Source organism: Protopterus annectens, chromosome 1.part2 (genome assembly GCF_019279795.1).
Source record: "Protopterus annectens isolate FY-2018-M chromosome 1.part2, PAN1.0, whole genome shotgun sequence".
NCBI lineage: Eukaryota > Metazoa > Chordata > Ceratodontiformes > Protopteridae > Protopterus > Protopterus annectens.
This window is the reverse complement of record NC_056727.1, coordinates 936,914,382-936,937,770: the sequence shown is the minus strand read 5'-3', so window position 1 is coordinate 936,937,770 and position 23,389 is coordinate 936,914,382. Positions and strand designations below refer to the sequence as shown.

The following is a 23,389-nucleotide window of genomic DNA, read 5'->3' as shown; positions in this document are numbered from 1 at the left end:
ATTTAATCCCCAAATGACTTAGCCATCCTGCAGGAGGTTTTGTCCCAAGCAAATAAGTGGTGCCAAAATCATGGAATGAATCTAAATACCAAAAAAATGCATTATTGTATCCTTTGGGAAGTCATCTACCCTGGGAATTACCATGTTGACAATATGTCTCTAAGAGTGGACCAAATCATTTGGGGTTTGGGAACTTATGTTGAGAGTAACAGTTTTCAACCAACATATGTCTATTGTCGTAAGAAAGGCATTCTATATTGCACAGCCTATAAACAAAGGGATTGTATCTATATCTAGTGATGTCATTGTTCCCCTTCAATCAGCCTTCATTACACCAGTCATTGAGTATAATGACCACTTTTGCATGTATCTGTCCAGTCATATGCAACAACTGGAATGCTCACAGAGATACTTTACTAAAAGGATACAAGACCTAAACAATATGTCTTATATGGACCGACTCAAAGTCCTGTCATTATACTTGGTATCCTACAGACCACTTAGAGATGACATGTGTTTACCATACAAGGCATGCTCCAATCCAGTACTGATGGATTTACTCCACATTGGCAAGTCAAATGGCATCAGAAATATTTGGTCTAGGGATCTAAACCTCTTCTGCAACATCACCAGAATAGTTTGGAGGAACAGGTATCTCACAGATGATACCACTGCTCTGGAACAGGCTCCCCATCCAAGTAAAACAAAGCTCATCCTTGTCCATATTCCAGAGCAACTTGGATCCTTGGATGGGAAACATGTAAGACTGCCCCCTGTACTACTAGTGGACAAAGGCATCTCCTTAATTTCTTCATCCCATGCATGGGTCCCCTCAAATTATCTATGGTATGACCTCAGATATTCTCATTAGGAGTAAAATATAATTGTTGACTATGAGATGGATAAGGTCAATCTAATCCCAAATGGGGTAGGTTAAAATGGTCCACGGGGGTAGCTAGCCTAGTACTTACCTATGAATCTATGAACCTATTGTAATACCGAAGTCCTTCACAGAGTAACTATTCAGAGTGCTATTTGTGAAGGGTGTGTGTGTGTGTGTGTGTGTGTGTGTGTGTGTGTGTGTGTGTGTATATATATATATATATATATATATATATATACATATATATATATATATATATATATATATATACATACATATATATATATATATATATATATATATATATATATATATATATATATATGTCTCTGTATATATAAATATATATATTTGTTGTTATTGTTTAGTTGTTTAATCGAGTCCGACATTAGTACTTCAAACCTGTCAACAGCTGTTTTTAAGTTCTTGCAAATTCATATTCATTACTTCAAGTAATACTGATTATCCATTTTAACATCTACTGTCCAATGATATTGCCTTCAGTCTTTCTTAGCAACAGTGTCTTCTGTACTGAACCCTGACATCTCATTATCTGGCTAGAGCAGATGAGTTTTACTTTTACTATCAGACTTTTCAATGACCACCATGGGTTTGTTTCCTTATGTATTGAATAATTTCATTTTTTCTCTCCCTAGAATTCTCAAAAGTTTTTTTCCAATCATACAATGCCACTGTTAAAAAGCAATGATTTTCTTATGCACAGCTTTTCTTATAGGTCAACTATACAGTATTAGCAGGAAACCTTAGATTTGACTATGTTGGCATTTACTGACATAGATATTTGTATATCTGATCTTTAAAATCTTATCTAAGTTTGCAATAGCTTTCCTTCCAAGAAGCAAGTGTTTTTTTCAATTTTCTGGCTGTTTTCACCATCTGCAGAAGCCTATGAGTCCAGGAAAATGACATCTGTCACAGTCTTCATTTCTTCCTCATCTGTTGACAAATAATTGATAGGACAAGATGCACATTTTATTTATTGATTGAATTATTTATTTATTATTATGTTGAGCAGCAGGCCACTTTTTGTCCTTTCTGCTTTCACCATCACCAGGCTGTTCAATTTTTAACCATGAGAGTGGCATCACCTGCTTATTTAATGTTTTTAATATTTCTCCTGTCAATTTCAATTCCAGGATCTAATTCATTTAACCCAGCATTTTACATGATACATTCAGTGCATAATTTAAAAAGTATAGTGACAATATATAGCATTATTGCACTTCTTTCTCAGTTTTGAACCACTCACTTATTCCTTATTCAGTTGTGTTGCTTCTTGTGCTGCATACAGATTCCTCGGGAGACAAATAAAGTGACCTGGTATGCTGGTTTTTCCTAACAACTTACCATAATCTATTATGGTCTACACAGTCAAAGGTTGTAATGTAGTCTATAAACAAAAATAAATATTTTTCTGGAGCTCTTTTATTTCTGTGTTATTCATTGGATGTTGGTAATTTGACCTCTGGTGTCCCTGTGCCTTCTGAAGCCATTTTGTACATCTAATCATTTGCAGTCCATATATTGCTGCAGTCTAGCTTGCAGGATCTTGTATATTACCTTGCTGGCAGGTAAAGCAAGTGCAGTTGTTTACTATTTTGAGAACTGATCAGCATTGTCCTTTTTATGGGATTGAAATATGAAATTACCTTTTCCAATCCAGTCGTCACTCATGTGTCTTCCAAATTTGCTAGCAAATTCCAAGCAGCACTATAACAACCTCATTTTACAAGATTTTAAACAATTCAGCTGGAATTCCATAATTTCTTAAAATGCGATGTCCTGGGTAATCCAGAGGCTTTATTATCCACACTTCACACTCACAGAACACTGTCAACAGCATACCAGCATGGTCCATGCCCTTACAATCTGAAAATTTCTTACAGCCTTCTTATTAGCAAGGCTTACTACAGCCTGTTTGACTTTTGTCTCCAGTATAGCAGGCACAAGATGAGAGAACATACTATCAAATGTACAAGTGAGTTAAGTTCTCCTGTATATTTCTGCCATCTCCCCTTAGCAACTTCTGCTAGGTCTCTCCCATCTTTAACCTTTATCATGCTCAAATTTACCACAAAGTTTCCTTTAATACTGCATATCCTCTGGAGTGATCTCTTATCTTTCCTATTCTATTATCTTTTCCAGTTATTTGCACTGCTGATTTAAAAATGGCGCCTTATTTCTTCTTGCACTTCTCTGAAACCTTATTACCTTGGCCACTTCTAAAGGGAATATTTGTTGCCATCTCCTGGGCAGTATCACAGACTAGTTCTTCATGTGCTGTTTCAACCACACACACACACACACACACACACACACACACACACACACACACACACACACACACACACACACACACCCCTGATACCCTTTCATATGAAAAATTTTCTACTCTTCATCTCATATATGAAAATATCTTGCTTCTGTATGGTGCTAATTTGGTAAATGAAATGCAGCTGTGTGAGATACATAGCAATAGATTATTGATTTACATTGTTTCATTTCATTAATTTTAATTTGATTCAGATTCACAGAAGCCTGTTATGGCCTATCTTACTAGCAATGAACAGTTTGTAATATATGCTTTTGGACTCCAGTTTATTTTTAATTAGTTATATTTGATTTTATATTTTATGTACGCAGGATATTATCCTTCACTGTGAAATCTTAATATTTCTGTTATTCATTTTAATGTTTATTTTTTATACTCTGCTTAGCTGCAGTCATATTGATAAAACTGAGTCTGATTTTGGATTAGGCTTCCTAAAGCAGTCACTACTTGCAATCTATAAACAATAACTGGTACATAGATAAGGAGCAGGAGTAGGCACACAGCGAACAACTGCATGGCTGGCACTATGTGAGTCATGTGACTTTGGCAACTTCTCATTAGCCCATTAACAAGTTCTTGACCACTCTTCAAGTAGCTATTCTTTTTCTGAGATTTGCAAGGCAAGGATAAACAACTTTATTAACAAACAATAACATCCGAGGAAAACTTATTCCATTAACTTCCTGCTTATAATGCAACAGTCACTTGTCTGTCTCTTTCTGTCCAAGAAAGACAAGAAGGTTGTTTATCACGTCAACAGCTTCACAGAACTCACTTTCAGATTTGTGTAACAACACAGGCAGAGTGGACAACAGTAGACATACTAAGCAAAAGTGGGAGAAAACATGAGGGCGTAAGCACTGAAAAAACAGAACTGTACTCAGTCGTCTACTGAGATGGTGAGTACCCATACAATAGTACTACAGTTTTCAAAAATATGAACTTGGGGAAGAATGTCCTCCTCACATAATCTGAACCACTTCAGCAGGCAGACTCATCAGGCATGGGAATGAACATCCCATTTACAATGTCTAGTTAAAGGATAAACTGAAAGACCAAGTCCTGGACTCATAAATGTCAAAAGCAGAAACTGCTCTTAAGAATGTTGCCAATGCAGCAGCTGCAGCATCTCTAGTAGTATGAGCTTTGATCTGTCCTAAAATCTCACTTTTCTGAGGAGTCACAACAGAACATTGTATGATTTAAAAGTCATTTACCTATTGGCTTCTCAGCAAGTGACAGAAAGATCGATAAGTGTAAGCATGAGCCTGGGAGATGAAGCATTTACAGGTTACCTGTGTCCATTAGAGATATAGGTGCTAAACCAGGGATGAATTTCTGGTTTCCCATCCAGTTGTCCAAGTTGCACTTGCACTGGGTTAGGGAAGAACTCTGCTTCACATGGATGAGGAGCCTGTTCCATAGACGAGGTAGTCTCTGGGAAACATACCTATCTCTCGAGCAGGTTCTATTTATATCACAGGCAAGGTGTAAGTCTTTAGAATGGGTAATTCTAGTGCTGTTTGTTTTGCAGATATGCAAGAGGTCCATCAGAGTGGGGTCTGACAATGCCCTGTATGGCAGGCATAGATCTCCCCTCAAAAGCCTGGAGGTGACAGAATACAGGGATAGGGCCTTGAGGTGGTTTGCATAGGGCATATTACTTACGCCCTGTATTATTTTAGTGAGAAACCTCTGTGGATGTTCCAGTTATTGGATATGCCTGGTTAGGTACATACCAAAGGGGGCATTGTACTCAATTTTAGGTATGATGAATGCTGAATACAGTTTCATCGCAATATTCATGATCTCCTTTGACATAAAAGGGAGATTAGTGGAGAGTGATGTTGCAATGTTATGGAGCACAGTGTAGCTTTCAGTGGACATAAAGGCTTGCAGCACAGATATTTTAATCATAAGACACTCCATATATGAACATTTTTCTACTCTTCATCTCATGTATGAAAATATCTTGCTTCTGTATGGTGCTAATTTGGTAAATGAAATGCAGCTGTGTGAGATACATAGCAATAAATTATTGATTTACATTGTTTCATTTCATTAATTTTAATTTGATTCAGATTCACAGAAGCCTGTTATGGCCTATCTTACTAGCAATGAACAGTTTGTAATATATGCTTTTGGACTCCAGTTTATTTTTAATTAGTTATATTTGATTTTATATTTTATGTACGCAGGATATTATCCTTCACTGTGAAATCTTAATATTTCTGTTATTCATTTTAATGTTTATTTTTTATACTCTGCTTAGCTGCAGTCATATTGATAAAACTGAGTCTGATTTTGGATTAGGCTTCCTAAAGCAGTCACTACTTGCAATCTATAAACAATAACTGGTACATAGATAAGGAGCAGGAGTAAGCACACAGCGAACAACTGCATGGCTGGCACTATGTGAGTCATGTGACTTTGGCAACTTCTCATTAGCCCATTAACAAGTTCTTGACCACTCTTCAAGTAGCTATTCTTTTTCTGAGATTTGCAAGGCAAGGATAAACAACTTTATTAACAAACAATAACATCCGAGGAAAACTTATTCCATTAACTTCCTGCTTATAATGCAACAGTCACTTGTCTGTCTCTTTCTGTCCAAGAAAGACAAGAAGGTTGTTTATCACGTCAACAGCTTCACAGAGCTCACTTTCAGATTTGTGTAACAACACAGGCAGAGTGGACAACAGTAGACATACTAAGCAAAAGTGGGAGAAAACATGAGGGCGTAAGCACTGAAAAAGCAGAACTGTACTCAGTCGTCTACTGAGATGGTGAGTACCCATACAATAGTACTACAGTTTTCATTGCTAATTGTCTTTTAGGAGTAATTACCTATGAGTAGAATCATGTGTTTTAAATATGAACTTGGGGAAGAATGTCCTCCTCACATAATCTGAACCACTTCAGCAGGCAGACTCATCAGGCATGGGAATGAACATCCCATTTACAATGTCTAGTTAAAGGATTAACTGAAAGACCAAGTCCTGGACTCATAAATGTCAAAAGCAGAAACTGCTCTTAAGAATGTTGCCAATGCAGCAGCTGCAGCATCTCTAGTAGTATGAGCTTTGATCTGTCCTAAAATCTCACTTTTCTGAGGAGTCACAACAGAACATTGTATGATTTAAAAGTCATTTACCTATTGGCTTCTCAGCAAGTGACAGAAAGATATGTTTAGGTTTTCTATTGGATTTAGTTCTAGAAATATAAGCCCTTAACTGACCCATGGTTTGCAAGATTTTCTTACTGAAATTCTAAGGATGTGGATAAATAGGTTCATATAGGTGTTTACCAGGCTCACGACCACAAGAGGCTTTTTAAGCCTAGCCATGCATCCCAAATTTCTGATGAGTTCTGATACCCTCGATAAGTGTAAGCATGAGCCTGGGAGATGAAGCATTTACAGGTTACCTGTGTCCATTAGAGATATAGGTGCTAAACCAGGGATGAATTTCTGGTTTCCCATCCAGTTGTCCAAGTTGCACTTGCATTGGGTTAGGGAAGAACTCTGCTTCACATGGATGGGGAGCCTGTTCCATAGACGAGGTAGTCTCTGGGAAACATACCTATCTCTCGAGCAGGTTCTATTTATATCACAGGCAAGGTGTAAGTCTTTAGAATGGGTAATTCTAGTGCTGTTTGTTTTGCAGATATGCAAGAGGTCCATCAGAGTGGGGTCTGACAATGCCCTGTATGGCAGGCATAGATCTCCCCTCAAAAGCCTGGGGGCGACAGAATACAGGGATAGGGCCTTGAGGTGGTTTGCATAGGGCATATTACTTACGCCCTGTATTATTTTAGTGAGAAACCTCTGTGGATGTTCCAGTTATTGGATATGCCTGGTTAGGTACATACCAAAGGGGGCATTGTACTCAATTTTAGGTATGATGAGTGCTGAATACAGTTTCATCTCAATATTCATCATCTCCTTTGACATAAAAGGGAGATTAGTGGAGAGTGATGTTGCAATGTTATGGAGCACAGTGTAGCTTTCAGTGGACATAAAGGCTTGCAGCACAGATATTTTAATCATAAGACACTCCATACCAGGCTGAATAAGAAGAAAATTATAGTCGATTGTCTATCAGGGATTAGGATCCGCCAAGTCACCCAAGCATTGAACTCATTAGACCAAAAGTACCTGTATGACTCAAATCATAGTCCATGTTGTAATTGACTTGAGACGTACCTCCCTGGACTATAGGAAGAGAGACATTATGGATCTCTTGGACTACGTGTCCCACGCTGGTATGTGCCTGGCATTAAACAGCATTTTACCTTCACTAAGGATGATGCCACAATATGAACAAAAAGATGATAGACTTCAATAATTGGCTTAGTTTCTGATGTCATTCCAAAGGGGTAAATATTTGTCAATATACTATCAATGAATCTGTTATAGGATTATGTTCCTTGCTACTGCTTTCATCATACAATGAACCATCTAAGTCTCAAATATGTATTTATTAATCATGTCTAGTATGTACTGATTAATCACCTTAAATATGCTTGTATTGGTTGTTGTTGTGTCTTCCGGCTTTTCCCAGTTAGGGGTCACCACAGCAGAACTCCGGTCCGCTAATGATTGGTAGTTAATTTTTACATGCCGAGTTACCAGCCCTGATGCACAACCTTCAATGAAGGTACACCCATTCACGCATGTCTCCACGCAGAAGGCGCTCTAGCTGAGAATCGAACCGGACAGCGTCTTACTGTGAGGTAACAACGCTACTGCAGCACCACCACCGCGGTTCTCTAAATATGCTTGTATTGGTAAATACTGTAATTTTTTTCCTCTGTTAAAATTCTCCATTTGTGTAAATGCTGTTTTTTTTTTTTTTTTGTTAAATAAAATAACTTGTGTGTATTTCCTTTGTATGGAGCTTTTCTCCCTGGGCCTCTGCTGAAAATGGGTCATTGGCCCAGTTGGACTTTCCTAGTAAACAAATGTAAAATAAATAAGTAAACTGCAACATTCATCCTTCTGTACAAGAGTGGGCCATCAAAGGACCACAGGAACTACAGACCCAGAAGTCTGACAAGTCTCATAAAGCCATGGAAAGAATTATTACTGGATCCAATCCAGTTTGGTTTTGTTAAGGGCAGATCATGCAGACTCAACCTAGTGGACTTCTTTGAGAAGGTTACAAAAGAAAATGATGAGGATAAAATGGCACATATTGCTTACCTCGAACTGGCTAAGGCACTTGACACAATACCCCTCTCAGGCATTGTAAACAAACTTACATATATACCCCTATGTCAGTCACTGGATAGCCAGCTGGCCCTCAGATCCAGGAAGTTTGGATAGGCTCCTTTTTGGTTGTTAGAAGTCAAGGTCAATGTCAGTGACCTCTGTCCAACCAAGTCTGAAGATGATTGTAAACTAGAAGCAGTCATATAATCCTCCAAGATACTAACATCCTATAGGAAGGACAAACACAGACAAGTGCTGTTACCAAAGCCACAGTTTAAAACTCAATGCCAAGAAATGCATAATTATACCCTTTGGGAAGTCAGCCATCCTAAGAAATTACCTCATTAATAATACACCCCTAAGAGTAGAGCCAATAGTCAGGGTTTGAATACATATGTGCATAGTAACCTGGCTTTTGACTAACATATGTCTAAGATAGTATAGATATCATTCTGTATGTTTCTTTATTGGTCCAAGATATAAAACTCCATTTAAGAAGAGTTTTATTATGACAGTATAGGCGAGGAACAGATCACAGGAGAGTCAAGCAGAGAAAAATGCGATAAGAACCCTATATAAGAAGTAAGCTAACTGTTGCTGAAATAAATGCAGTAAATAATCTTTGCTGGTTCTCTACTGATATTCTTCCTGCTGATTCCTCCACTGTTATATATGAGTGCGTGTCTTCATGGTATACCCAGTCCAGTCATGTCTATAATATGTATTGCATAATTAATTTCACCTATGCTTGCATATATATATATATATATATATATATATATATATATATATATATATATATATACATATAAATATATATATCTATATATATATATATATATATATATAAAATGCATGCATTACTATTGTTATAAATAATTTAACGGAGCTTTTCTCCCTGGCCTCCACTGACAGTGGGCCATTTTGGCTCAGTCAAACTTTCCCAGTAAACAAATGTAAATAAATAAAATAAATAATCTAAAAGTAAAGGCAGCAGTCTCACTTGCATTGGAGAAATACCCTTAGCCTCATATCAACAAAAGAACTTCCTCACTTTGGATAAATAGGATGTACCTATAGTAGTGCTTCTGACTCCCCTCAAAATGTTAATGACAGAGGAAAACTAAATTATTAGTTATCATAATTATAACCTTGAATCAAGTGGATGAAGAATGTACAGTGCTGGATGGATTTTGTATGCTGTTGGGAAAGGGACTTTTCATTGAACAACAGAAGATACTGAATATAATACTTAAGCCAGACTGGAGCTATCAGACTCATTTGAACCTATTTCCATATGCTTTTCAGGAGAGCCATCTAAATCAGAAGGATAAGATGGAAGTCATATAAGAGACCCTGACTTTAATCTTAGAAAAACAGCATCCTTTGTGCTTGTCAAAAAACAAGGAGCAGAATGTTCTGAGAGGTAAAGAGATCCAAAGGCAGAGTCTCCAAAGTTTTTATCCATTGTATGAGCACAAAATGATTCATCTGCCATTGGAAATTCAGGTGAACCTTGTGAATTAAATTACCTGCTAAAAGACTGCAGTTAATACACAGATAAACTGCAGTGAAAGATGTTCATTGAAAAAGTGATGCCCAAAGTGTTTATAGACGTCCTGCATAACTGGCAAAGACAAGTTACCTTTGCTACCTGTGCAATGAATTCTTGACTGCAGTCAGGACTGCCTAGTACAGGGCACAACTCAATGCATTTTTCAGTGTTTGAAACACCTGTTCACAGGCCAGATTCCAGACAACATTATCTTGTCTGTTTCTTCTGGTAAGGTCTATTGGGGGGGGGGGGGGGGTAGCTGTCATATTTCTGTAGTTCCACACAAAACCTGGTACTATCTTTCTTTGGCACCTGCACCACTAGTAAGGCCCAGGGACTTTTGGATTCTTGGATTACCCCTAGTTCTAACATATTCAGTAGTTCTTCTCTCAGAGTTTACCTAACTCTTTTGGCCACCATGTAAGGGTCTTCTCTGATGGCAGTCTAGAGTTCTTTGTCCACATGATGATGAACTATATTGGTACACTCTGTATTACAAAGAACCTATCCCCAATTTCCTGTAGTACTGCTTGGAGATTTTGAACCTGGGTAGAAGATAGCTGCCATGGTAGAGGCTACCTAATCCACCAGTATGTCAGACCCAGCCTTATGAAGGAGATCTACAACTAGATCCCACTCTAGTTCTTTCATCAAGCCACTGCATATACTGAGCACTAGGGCCTGTCTGCCATGATAGGGCTTTATCATGTAACATTATATTGTTTGTGCTTCTGCCTCCTGCTTGGTGACTGTGCGATGTAGTTAACATTACCTACCTTGTACATAACTGTGAAATGACCCTCACAGACTGACTGTAGCTTGCTCTGTTGAATATGAATCAGCACAATTCCTTGTGCCCAGAAATGCTCTCTGTTTCTGGCTGTCCTGTTATACTACTTCTTTTGCTGCTGTTATGCTTGTGCCAACTGCTCCTGGGCCATCCAGATGAGTTTCCTAAGTCTAGTCCTGAAGTTTAACACAACATATAATAGACGTCTTGTGGGAGTCACACTCACCCTCCCATTCGTTAAGAATTAAATCCGAGAGGAAAAAAGTGGACTCCTGCAGCATCTCCCTGTATGCAAAGAGAAGATGAGGCAGGTACCTGTACTATTTCCCTTTGTGCTGGTGTGCAAATGCTGTCAGAATGGTGTTCAGTGGAAAGATTAACCTCTCCACCAGATCAGTTGTCTGGGGATGGTGGGAAGCAGTCTTTAAATGCTTTACCTCATAATGCTACCACAAACAGGTCAGCATGTCTGACATGATTTTTACCTATCAGTATCTTTTTAGGAATGTCTGCTGTGATGAAAATATCTAACAAAGCATTTGACTAATTCAGTGGAAGATAGAGCCACCACCTGTAGATATCTATTGGCATAATCTACCACTAACCAGATACATTTCTTACTTGTGGAGCTCTAGCTAGTGATCAATCCCACAATGTCCATAACTACATTTTTAATCAGGTCCTCAGTGACTGGCAAAGGCATCAAAGCAACATTGGCTTTGTCTACAACTTTGCTAAGCTTTTGGCACTGGCACTGTAAAGAGATAATGCAATACCCTGTTACAGTTTTTGCAATCCCTGGCCAAAATAAGTAGCATAAGCTGTCCTTTAGTATACTTTATGCTCACATAGACTACAATATAAATATCATGGGATATATCCAAAAGTACCTGCTTACAAGTCATAGATACTACTACCTGCTATATTATATCACCTTCTAGCTCTCTTTCATAGGTCCATTCCCTGTATAATAATCCTTTGTCTCAGTGTGCCCCTGTCCTTGAGTATCAAGAGCCTTGCTTGGCTAATTCCCTCTTGTCTTGTCTTGTAGAGTAGGGTATGAGAGCTGAGCCTGCCTCCCAGCTCCCCTTGCAAGGGAACCCTGGTATCTTCTGCTAGAGGTGCATTATATTCTGGCTGTTACTGCCACCTACTTATTCTCATGAAGTAACTTGTTCCAAGGGCTCAGCTCCTGGCTCACTGTTACTGACAAAGTCCCCTTCTGAAGTCGCTACATCACTTGACTTGGTTGAAGCTGTGGGGTTTGGCTGAGTCACCATCTTTATGCCACCACCATGTGTTTGCTTTCATACCTTGTTGCATGTGACCTCACAATTAAACTTAAAATTAATTTTAGTCTTTTCCTATTAGGACATATGTAGGGATATCCTCAGATACATCCACCTGCTCACTCCCTTGGCCCTTTCCCAATCCAGATAAACTGTGTCCAAAAGTACCTGAAAAGGTGTCCCTTCCAAAGACTTAACTGATATGGACTGTCTGGGCAAATATTGCTCTTTTTGAACTACTGCAGTGGTAATATCTCTCTCAGCAGTGGCCTCTGATGGGTAGACCATTGCCACATATATGTCATGGCCTGTCTGAGACTGATATGGTTTGAATCCCAACAATGCCAACCTGTGTACCACCCAAGTATGTGAAGGACAGGGAGTATAGTCCATTTGCTACACTGCCCTAAATAAGTCTGCTGACCACCAGTGGGATGGTCTATTAAGACACAATCCTGGTATCCAATAGGATTAAAGTAGGAAGGTGCACACATTTCTGATTCAATAACCTGTTCACCAGATGCATGGAGGGAATATGCACTGCAGCCCTAGATATGGGCATTCAGCAGCCACACACAGTCTAGGACTACATACTGACCACTTACAGAACTGAGTGACTGGCCTAGCACCCTAGGCCCCTTCTTGTACATTTTCTCTGAATGACAGTGTATTTCAGTGCCCCTTTCCTGTGGTAGCTGCCTTTCACACAAATTATTTGCACACATACATTCACTGGGAAAGGCTGGTAGAATTCTCCAATTCCTTACAGTTTTCATCCTGGTAAGAGTACTGCCACCACAGTAGATATGAGTACATTTAGCATACCATACTTGATCAGTAGCCAAATATAACAATAATAAATACAAAACTGAAATATGCAGAGGGATTTTGCCAATTAGAGGCTGATACCACAGCTTGACAACATACAGTGCTAAATAATACAATCTCCTTAGGTAATACGTGGTAGCACATAAATAAATAAATAGCATCCTCAGTATCTAATAACTGAATAGAAGCTAAGATGGTGTTGATACAGATTAACTTTGCAGAGGTCAAAAGATGATTACACAATGAGTATAAAAGCAATAATCCATTTCATAGGCAGAATCATTATAACTTGCAGCTAAATAAACCTAATTGAATCTAATTTAAGGAGAATTGAGCTCTCACTGTTCCAAGTTCTTAAAATATTCAGATTTATGCAGATTTTCACAGCAAACTTACATAGATGAGTTCACCCCAGTATATCCCATCAAAATGACAATACTTTCTTTAGTTTCAGCTATAAAATGGTTTGGCTTATATTAATGTTTCTCAGGAAGCAAGTTGCCATTTTTCAAACACCCACATAAGAAGGGGTTCTTCCACATTCACCAACCACTAAATATGTGTACTAGTGACTTCTTTCCCAGCTTTGGCAGATGCCCATTTGAATATTCTTGTATTCTTATGCCCCTTGGTTTCTTGATTCAAACTCTTTTGTGGCTTAATTATATACAAACAATTAGGTCCTTCCTGTAACTGTACAGAGTTATACCTTGCATTTCACTTACAAGTTCTAAATGTTTACTTTTCCTTTATCTTTTTTAACATTCACAGAGAATAGTTAAAAGGTTACCCATGTTCTCTTGCTATAGAACCTTATGCATTGCAGATTAAATTATATAAAAGACGAAATAGAAATACAATGTTCCTGTCACTGTTAAGAAATCTTTTAAAATGCAGTTTCACAGTGCATTTCCAGTACATATATTACAAATCGTAAATGTAGCTTACAAACGTATTACTGTCTGAGTTAAGAAAGAAGCAAAGTACAGGCTTCACGTTTTAAATAAGCCAGTTTTCTATACTCTGTCATTGCACTAAGATTTGACAAATATGGAATGGGATATGAGACTTAAGTGTTATACGAGCTGTTTTTTGAATAGATTTTGATCAAAGTCATTCAAATAATGTTGCACGTGAATGCCCTTTACTAAGAGAGCTGTAATGGTAAGATATGTGTACATTGAGAAGACCCTAGGGGCTTCATTCAACTGAAAAAGTGACCCACAAATTGAAAATGTTCCTTTTTGACTTGAAAACCTGTAAAATCTCCTGTGTGAAGGGGAGTTTGAAAATTTATAGTAAATTTCCTTAAGCTCCAATGTTAACTTCCCATCTCCAGAAGAGAGAGAGAGAGAGATTAAAAACTGTTACATTTTAATATGCTTGATAGGATCTGACAGATCTAAATAAGTCTACAATTCCTTTTCTTGTGTACAATAAAAAAGAGAATAATAACCCAGTGTCATGAAAAGAGATGGAATGCCCTATTTTGCTTTTGTTCTGAACATTTCTCCAATAGGAGGGTTCATTAAATGTACTGCTGATATAAAGCACTTTTGGAATTGGATGTGGAGTGTTTGACAAACACCTTTGGTGGCAAACCCTACCACTTGGAAACATTTCCTCCTGCCGTAATCCTGTGGATTTTTTTCAGTTTTGAAGAAGTTTAATCTTTGCCTCTACTTGGATTATCCTTAAACTGGGTGGTAAAACTATCTGCAAATGAACACAAGGCATAAATCACTGCACTAGAAGTGCACGGAAAGGCATGGGCTAAGACTTCTTTAACTGAATATTGTTGCTGTTGTGGGATTCTGATAGGATGAGACTAAATTGTTAAATACTTTGTTTATTTGAGTACCACATCTTGCCTGAAAAATGAATTCTTTCCCTTCCTTAGGGTCTCTACTGGAATGAAAAGCATGAACTTCAAGAACAAACAAACACTGGAAGAGTCCTAATCTTGGCTAGCAAATTAAGGCTGTTCATTTAACCATGCTATGATTACTTCAGACATAAAGGATGGAAAGAGTGCATCACAAGCACATTTATAAATCATGGGATAGAATTGTAGCTACTATTTAAAAAAAAAAATAATTGTCTTTTACTTCTTCTCATCAGATACCTCTGATAACATGTTTAGAGCCTGAAGAGTAATGTCAGACTGATTAGTACTTTAGTGTGTAAAATCAAATAACTTAAAAAATTTACAAGATATGTACATGTATAATATCTGCATCTTTGTCAGGAGGGAAATGCTATGAAAATTCAGCAACTTGCCAGATTTAGCAGAAGGAAGTATCAACCCGTTCAATGTTGGGACAATATTTTGGCTAATAGCTAGTATCTTCAGAAACACAACGTATTCTGCCTTTAAGTTTAGGACCCAGACTTTCATCACTATAATAAATGGATCCACAAAAGGCCACAATTGATTTACGCAAGGGAGAAAAAAAAAAACATGCACCCATCTTGCTCCAGTCAGCCAAGTATCAATCCAGTTGGTCTCTCATAGCCTGGCTGTCTGGTATAGAGGAATGAAAGCCTGAGTATAACCAAAATTACCTGAAATATCTTAGTGCTTTGAGGGCTGAAAGAGCTGTCATGGGTAGTGTAGCAGTGACTGGCATATGCAGACTCACCCATCCTTAATGGAGAGAGGATGGCCGGCCCACTGCAGTATTGCCATCTACTGAGAAAGAAGTCATGACATGCTATGTACGGGCCAAAGATGTGTGTTTGGTTCTGCCAATCCAGATTCTTTTGGTAGTCTTCATTTGGCATATGTGGGAACATGCAGGCTTACAGAGGAAAGCATAGCAGGAATTTACATATGCAAGCATGCAAGTCAGCCATTGCTGAAGAGGTTAGAGCCATACAAGAAACACTGCAATGACTGTGTGAATAATGACTTAGTGATCAGCTGTCATTCCACAGGGGAAGAAGTAGGCTGATCACTCACAAGATAGCTGATTGTTGTCAGGTGGTGGGGGTAGGAGACAAAGGCAGTATAAAAATGTGGTATGCCATAAGCAGGAGTAATATATAATGTGTACCATTATCATCTTTCACAATATACTATATTCTGTACAGATTTGGCATTGAAAAAATTGAATTTCCTAAATCTTCAGATTCAGAAGAAAATTGGTTATTATATTAATTCTTTTTTTTCTGACGCACTACTCTGGAGGACTAAACATGAAAAGAAGTGAAAGGAATTGATTGTAAACTCACAGAAATAGGTATTTCTATCTCATGTATCATTTGCAACTACACCAAAACTTCACATTGTTGTCGTATTTTTCATTTCTTTTTACAAACACTCCATAATAATATTACCTTGTATGCTTCACATTGACCATTTTGTTCTGTAGCTTAGAAAATTATATCATCACGTAGATGCAGCCTTGTTACCTTAATTTAATTGCATATTGATACCAGGACTAAAGAAATTACTTTCAAAATAATGATTAGTATGCTTGTCTCAGAAGTGCTGCATGTAGAAATCTGTTGAAATGAGTATACTTTTACAGAATACACAGCAATAATGATTTTCTGACAACTATACTGTTTAAGGAAATAATGAAAGACAGGCAGATAGATGCCTTTGATCTATGAGGTCTCATTACTTACATTTTTTTGTTCTTGTAAGGAGATTATTCATGTTGCCCTCACTCACAGCCCTGCCAAGGCTCCTTTTCTCTCACTCATTTAACCGAAGGTAACTAGAGCTCTGCTAACACGTCTCTTTTTATTTAATTAATGTTTGTTAACTGAAGTAATGACTTGATCCTAAAAGGCCTGTATCAGCCACTGCCTAGAACATAGACTTTGGCACAGAGATAAAGTTATATTCAAAAATAAAAAGACAAAGATTTCATTATATTCGAAGAGACAATGAGGCATCCAGTCATAATAGTATACTTTCACTGCATGTGCAAGACCATGAGCAAGTAAACATAAACATATCACTATAAGTAGCTTTCAGGAAAAAATCACAGTAAATTGCAAAGAGAATACAAGTAGAATCAGGTGAGGGATTCATTATGTATATATATATACACACACACACACACACACACACACACACACACACACACACACACACACACACACACACACACACACACACACACACATATCTTTGCTAATTGGATGAGTAGACTGCCATATGAACCATTTACAATTTGTCCCATTATTCTTTTGACCCCTGTAGTCCAGTTTAAATACCCCAGCCTTTAAATACACCAGCCTGTACCATGGTTTTGCATACCCACATAAGGCTGCATCTGACAAGTAATAAAGGAGAGGGAAGAAATACAAAATATAGACACACAAAGGGACAGTTTTTCTGTGTAGTCAGAAAATATCTCTTATGAACTGCAGTGCTGGAATGAGAACTGTGGGGGGCTATGGACAAGTGACACAGCCCTTCTTATTCATGAGAAAACGTTGTTTCTGTCTGTCTCTGTGTCTCTGTTTTTGATTGTGGGACACCTCCTTTGGCCACCATCGTTTGCTAATTGGAATACAACTACCTCACATTATTTGCCTGTTAGATTGCCTAATTTAGGCTATCCAAGCATGGCATGGACTTTTTTTAATCACTGTTAGTAGCTGGTGATGAATAAAATTGTGGTGGCATCAGTGAGGTATCACCATTAGGTGTACATAAATTGGAAGATATGTTTCCTATTTACTTTCTTCTAGGATATAGGCAAGCACCAACAGAAGCACTTAATGCTGGGCTTGTCATCCATTCAGATAAAATGTATATTCAAAATGTTACTTACAAGCATACCAGATATCAAATCTACTGGTATCTTGAAGGTATAAACATGGAAAAACCCATTCCCTGGTTAGGAAGAGCTAGCTAAGAGTTAGGAAGGCATCCTGATTCCTTAAATCATTCCCAGATCCAAGTAGGTGATATTGTACTCAGCTGTGAAAACTTTAGTTTTCCATCATTTGATACTATACATTTTATGTGCCTACTTTTTTATCACAACATGCTAATATCTTGATTAATACCTCCTTCCTAGCAAAACATCAGGCATATAAATACTATTGGACCTCTGTTAACTTTTCTAAGCACTGTAATTTTCAGAGGGTGTTTAAAGCATCTTAGTACATGAAATCATGTGTTGCTTTCGTAACTATGTTGCTTCTTAATCTGTTATATAACTAGTTGTAATTTACATCGATTGACAAAGAAAACTATAAACAATCCTGTGATCAGCAGAAAAAGTAATTAAAAAACATTAAAGGCAACAACACATTCTTTATCAGTCTCTAGTCTGCTTCAGTTCCTTAAGTGGACAACAATTTTCAAAATGCTTTGGGTTCTTTTTGATTCTCACAGCTGACCGTCAGCTTGTCACCAAGTCTTGTCCTCATTTACTATGTCTACCAGTCCGAAGTTAGCCTCCCCTGGACTAACCCCAGCCCATGTCCATGGCTAATGAGGAGATCAATAATCCTGGTGCAGTGTCACACTGCTGCCTGGATATTTTTTTGTTTTTTGTTTTTTTGTTTGTTTGTTTCTCTGTTTATGCTCTAACATTTTCCCTGCCCTTCACACTAATCTTTGACTTCCTTGGGATGAATGTGCAGTGGGACTTGTTGATATATTGTCCAGCCTTAATGGAGACTCAGCTACTGCCCTACCTGCCCTAGATGACATACATGTGTGCATCCCAGCGTCCGCTGGAGGTCTGCCAGTGCTTTATCTTTCTAGACCTTGGCACTGGCTAAACATGCTTAACTTTCTGTACTTTAGATAAGTAACCTTCAGCTCTGAACTACCCCATTTTGTTTTCATCTAGAGTATTGATGTTTATATACTTCAGGTTACCTTTGACGTTATCTCCTCATTTCTTATATCTGTCTTATGTAGTTGGTTGTATTGTTGCAGTCTTCTTGTTCAGTGTTAGACTTTTCTTGCTTTATGACACATGGCTCAGAAGAGAAAACATAACCCTTTAATGGCAAAATATGAGCCATTGTATTAGCAGCTAAAAAGTCTGTAGAATGCAGCAGTTAGGATGAAATATGAATATACTTGCTGAAAGGGCAGGTACATGTACACCAGAAATGTATTCTTGTTCATTAATATTTACAATGTAGGAACTATACTATATAGAAGATTCAGTTGTTACATTTAGATGCATACTTTATCTTAATACAATGAAAAAATTAATGCAAAATTATATGCTGATTTTGTTAACATGTTTTAAATAAATGATTTTACTTTCATTTATACCCTCAAACTGTAAACTTCTGTTTAGCAAAATGTGATTAATAAATTCACTTCATTTTTTTCCTTAAGGTGGTTCAGGGAATAATGCAGGCCAATGAGACTGTAATTGTTTCAAAGGAAACAGTAGCTGAGTTATTTATACATGAAGCATCTCGTGTGTTCCAGGATCGTTTAGTTGACATCCCAGACCGAAAAGTTTTTTATGGGATTCTTTCAGAAGATTTGCATACTTATTTCAAGGTAAGCATATAAATCTTATCAGACAACCTTTTTATTATTGATAAAATGCAGTTTATTGCATCAGGAAAGAAAAAAAAAATAATAGTATGATTATTTTACTAGCTCAGCCTACAGACTGTAAACCAAGAATATTCTCACATGTATGGGCTAAATGATCCCATCATCTGAAAAACTGTAAACATGAGGGCTTATCCAGTCTGGAATGCAGAAAAAATCTTTTTCTTTTACCTTGTTATATTTATATTACATAAAAGTAATGCTTTGAATCCTCCGTCCATAGTGTCTGCATGAGTTTGGATTCACCTAGATATTTATAAACAGTCTGTACTCTCATGCTTTGAAAACTTCAGCACAATTTAAACATATGCTTTATTTTTAAGCATATGCTTTATTTTTAAGGGTTTTATTGACCGCGGTGGTGCAGCGGTTAGCATTGTTGCCTCACAACAAGAGATTCTCCAGTTCGATTCTCGGCTGGAGCACCTTCTGTGTGGAGTCTGCATGTCCTCCCCGTGGTCGAGTGACGTTTAAAGACATGCAGGTAGGTGCGTGCGTGAATGGGTGTGCCTTCTTTGAAGGTTGAGTGTCAGGTTGGCAACTTGAGACCGTAAAACATCCACTGCCAATCATTAGCAGACCAGAGTTCTGCTGTGGCGACCCCTAACCGGGAAAAGCCGAAAGACATTAGTTTTTATTTTTAAGGGTTTGTTCTGTGGCAATATGCACTATACTCTGAAAGTAGTACTATACTAGTAGTATGACTTTCCCCGAAGACCACTTCACTGACAACTGCTCATTAACATCATACTTTATTATCAGGCCAGCTAAATGAATGGGAACTTTACTGCAAGTTGGTATGCCTTTACTTTGGTTACAATGGTAGCCTAAAAGTTAGAGTATATCGGTAGGAGGGAGATGCAGGTGCTGTAGTTTACACCAATCCCAAAGTCTCTAGTATTTCTCATGATCCAGGGCAATACCAAAAAAATGTCCACTTCACATGGTTTATTCGCCTTCCTAAAAAAAAAATAGCATGTACACTATCATATACAATTTAAGAAATATAATAATATAATAAATATATATATATACACACACACATATATATATATATATATATATATATATATATATATATATATATAAAATATAACATAATAATGTCTCACAAGACATCTGCAGCAGCTGGAAAGGCCACAGAAGTACCTCACAAAGAGGATTACTGGCCTCAAACAAATGCCCTACACTGACCACCTCAAAAAACTCCAGCTTTACTCTGTAGCATATCGCCTACTCTGAGGTGATCTCTGCCTAACATATAAAGTTATGTCAAACCCAGAGCTGTTGGACATGCTACACCTAAAGAAATCCCAATTCCTCCGAGCTACACGCTCTAGGGACCTAAACCTTCCCATACTCTGGAACAGGCTACCCATCTATGTCAAGCAAAGTTCTTCATTAGCACTCTTCAAGAAAAATCTTGATGAGTGGATGGGAAATAGGAAATACACCCCGGGGATCACTTCTGTGTCTCTGCTTGACAGTGGCACAGGAAAATAACTTTCTTGGGTGGCGTAAGCCAGGGAACCTTGTTGGCTAGGCTTACGTAAGCCCTTGGGCCTAGTACCTACCTATGAACCTATATATAGATGTTTCTTCTCTTCTGAAGTATGTCCGTGTTTTTCAGTTTTCTCAATACACAGCATGCTAGGTTAAGTTGAAAATTCAGGATTTTTTTTTTTAATTTGCCTCTTTGGTTCTTACATCATATTTGCTATCATTTGTTAAGGTTTTTAACCCAGACAAAGTCCCCTTCTTTCCCTTCTATGAGGACAATTAATCTGTCAATACTCTTGCAAGTCACTGTTTTAATTGTTTGTTGTTATTCATGGCTACCGTCTTTCTATCCCAACAGGGACATAAACCTATTGAGTTTCTAGAGATTCATAGCCCCTTTACTCTATCAATTCAGACAGCATCTAAGGCTGAAATGTCAAGAAACCTGATACCACTGAGAGAAAGAGAGCATAAAAGGGGATGAGGTCCTGCAACTAAAGTATTTCTAGGTTTGAAAAACATTTAAGTTGAAAGTGTTTTGTGGATGAAAATTAAAGGGCTTATGACAGCATGCTTAAAACATGACTAAAAACATATACCAGAAAGCATCTCTGGGCTACTAATAAAACTCTGTCCAGAGAGTCTAAAAGTTAACATTAATTATATAAGTATTGGCCTTCTAATGAATGTAGTGAAGATCCTGTATGTAAAGGGAGGGCATTATAATTTAATCTTCTAGGAAGAGGGAGAGCATTATGGGAGAAAGAGAACTTAGAAAAAAAATCATTGCAGTATTTCTGCCCCATCAAATAATTTTGTGTTAGAACAAATTAATTTATTTATTTGTGTGGGGGGTGGGACTGTCCCCAGTGTCCAAATCCAATGCAAGGTCTATCACTTCTCCTCTACCCCTGAACTTACACTGAGTTTTTTAATGGGACTGACATGGGTTCTAAAGGCATCCAGGTTGGGGAAGGGGCTGGGAAGCAGTGTTGTCCTTTTTTTACTCTTTGGCCTGCTCTTAGTTTCTCCTTCCTTCCCTGATTACATGGTTTGCTTTGTGGCAATGGGTATCTAATGGAAGTGTGTGGGTATCTCATCCACACTTCTGTGGAACCTCAGCAATTTTCCCACTCTTTCCTTTTAGACTGTGCCTCACCCTATACAAATCCCTGCTCCTTTCTGGGATATCAAGGGGAATACCCACTTAACTGCCTTTCATTCTGGTATGGGCACACCCTCATCCCTCCCTGATACTCCTTCATCTGCCCGAGCTGCTAATCAAACCCAAGTTGCCTGGGCCATAATCATGGGTTTATCTCTCTATGCCACTGGAGAAGCTCAAAATGAGTTACTGTTAATGATAACTTACAACACTGTGGTATGATTATTATTGTGTAAAACATTGCTTCTGCTATGAATCACCAAAGTATAGGCACCTCTGAATTTAACTCCTCAAAAAACAGCTGATAAAACATATGTTAAGTGTTTTTTAGGGGACAAGGCTGCTTGTATCCTTGGTGTGAGGGACAATCCCACAACCACATCCCTTAGACCTATATTTTATTGTATTTATTTATTTGCGTTTTTTAACCAGGGTAGAAACTGATCCCATTGAACCTATTTCAGTCTCAGTCTTGGGAGTAAACACAATAGGTACATGACATTATACATAAGGTGAAAGACGATGCAATATTTACATGTATTGTAAACAAAGTGAATATATACCAGTTCCATGGTTGTACCAGCTCGAAGGAAATGGAAATTATCCCCAAAAGGGCCTGGTGCATCTCACTAATAATGATTTTCTAACGAGGTACGCCAATCCTTAGTGTCTTGAGCCCCAGACAATTAAACTCAAGAAATCATACTTCATCCACCAATAGAGTAACCATAGATATGCTACAATAATATTAAATTCTCTTTAACACATATATTTTAGAATTGTGTACATAAAGCTGTGAAGTAGTAACATTAAAGAATGTGATCTGATCTGATATTAGTTTTTTTCCATTTCTGACCATAGTAGGTGTTTAATAATATACACGGTGGCAATTGTGATTAACTGTGCCTGTGAACTCACAACAAAAAATGCAATTTTGAATCAGTAAATAAAGATTTTAATTAAAAAATGCTGTTACAACTCCATTCTAGTGAAAATAAGTCTCGCAAATGCAATTTATGTATTCCATGCCACTAGTATTAATACTGTCCAAGAACAGTGTACATCTAATCATGGAATTAAGCATACAACAAAACACAAAACATTGAAAATGAAGCAACAAATATATCATTCCATAAAAATAAAACAATAAAAGGATAAAACTGATAAAAGTAGCAATTAAAAACTGCTGAATCCTACCCAACAAAAATCCAGCTCAACATAAATCAGCAAAACAATTGCTAACATGTCTAACAAAAAT

General features: G+C 37.6%; 1 protein-coding gene across 1 annotated transcript in view; it reads left to right on the top strand.

Annotated features, from left to right (window-relative positions):
• The window catches only part of DNAH14 (dynein axonemal heavy chain 14), a 2,550,346-nt gene that overhangs the window by 90,356 nt on the left and 2,436,601 nt on the right, over positions 1–23,389 (top strand). Inside the window, 1 exon segment of the mRNA XM_044060213.1 lies at positions 19,239–19,409. Within this exon segment, the coding sequence (XP_043916148.1) occupies positions 19,239–19,409 (171 nt within the window).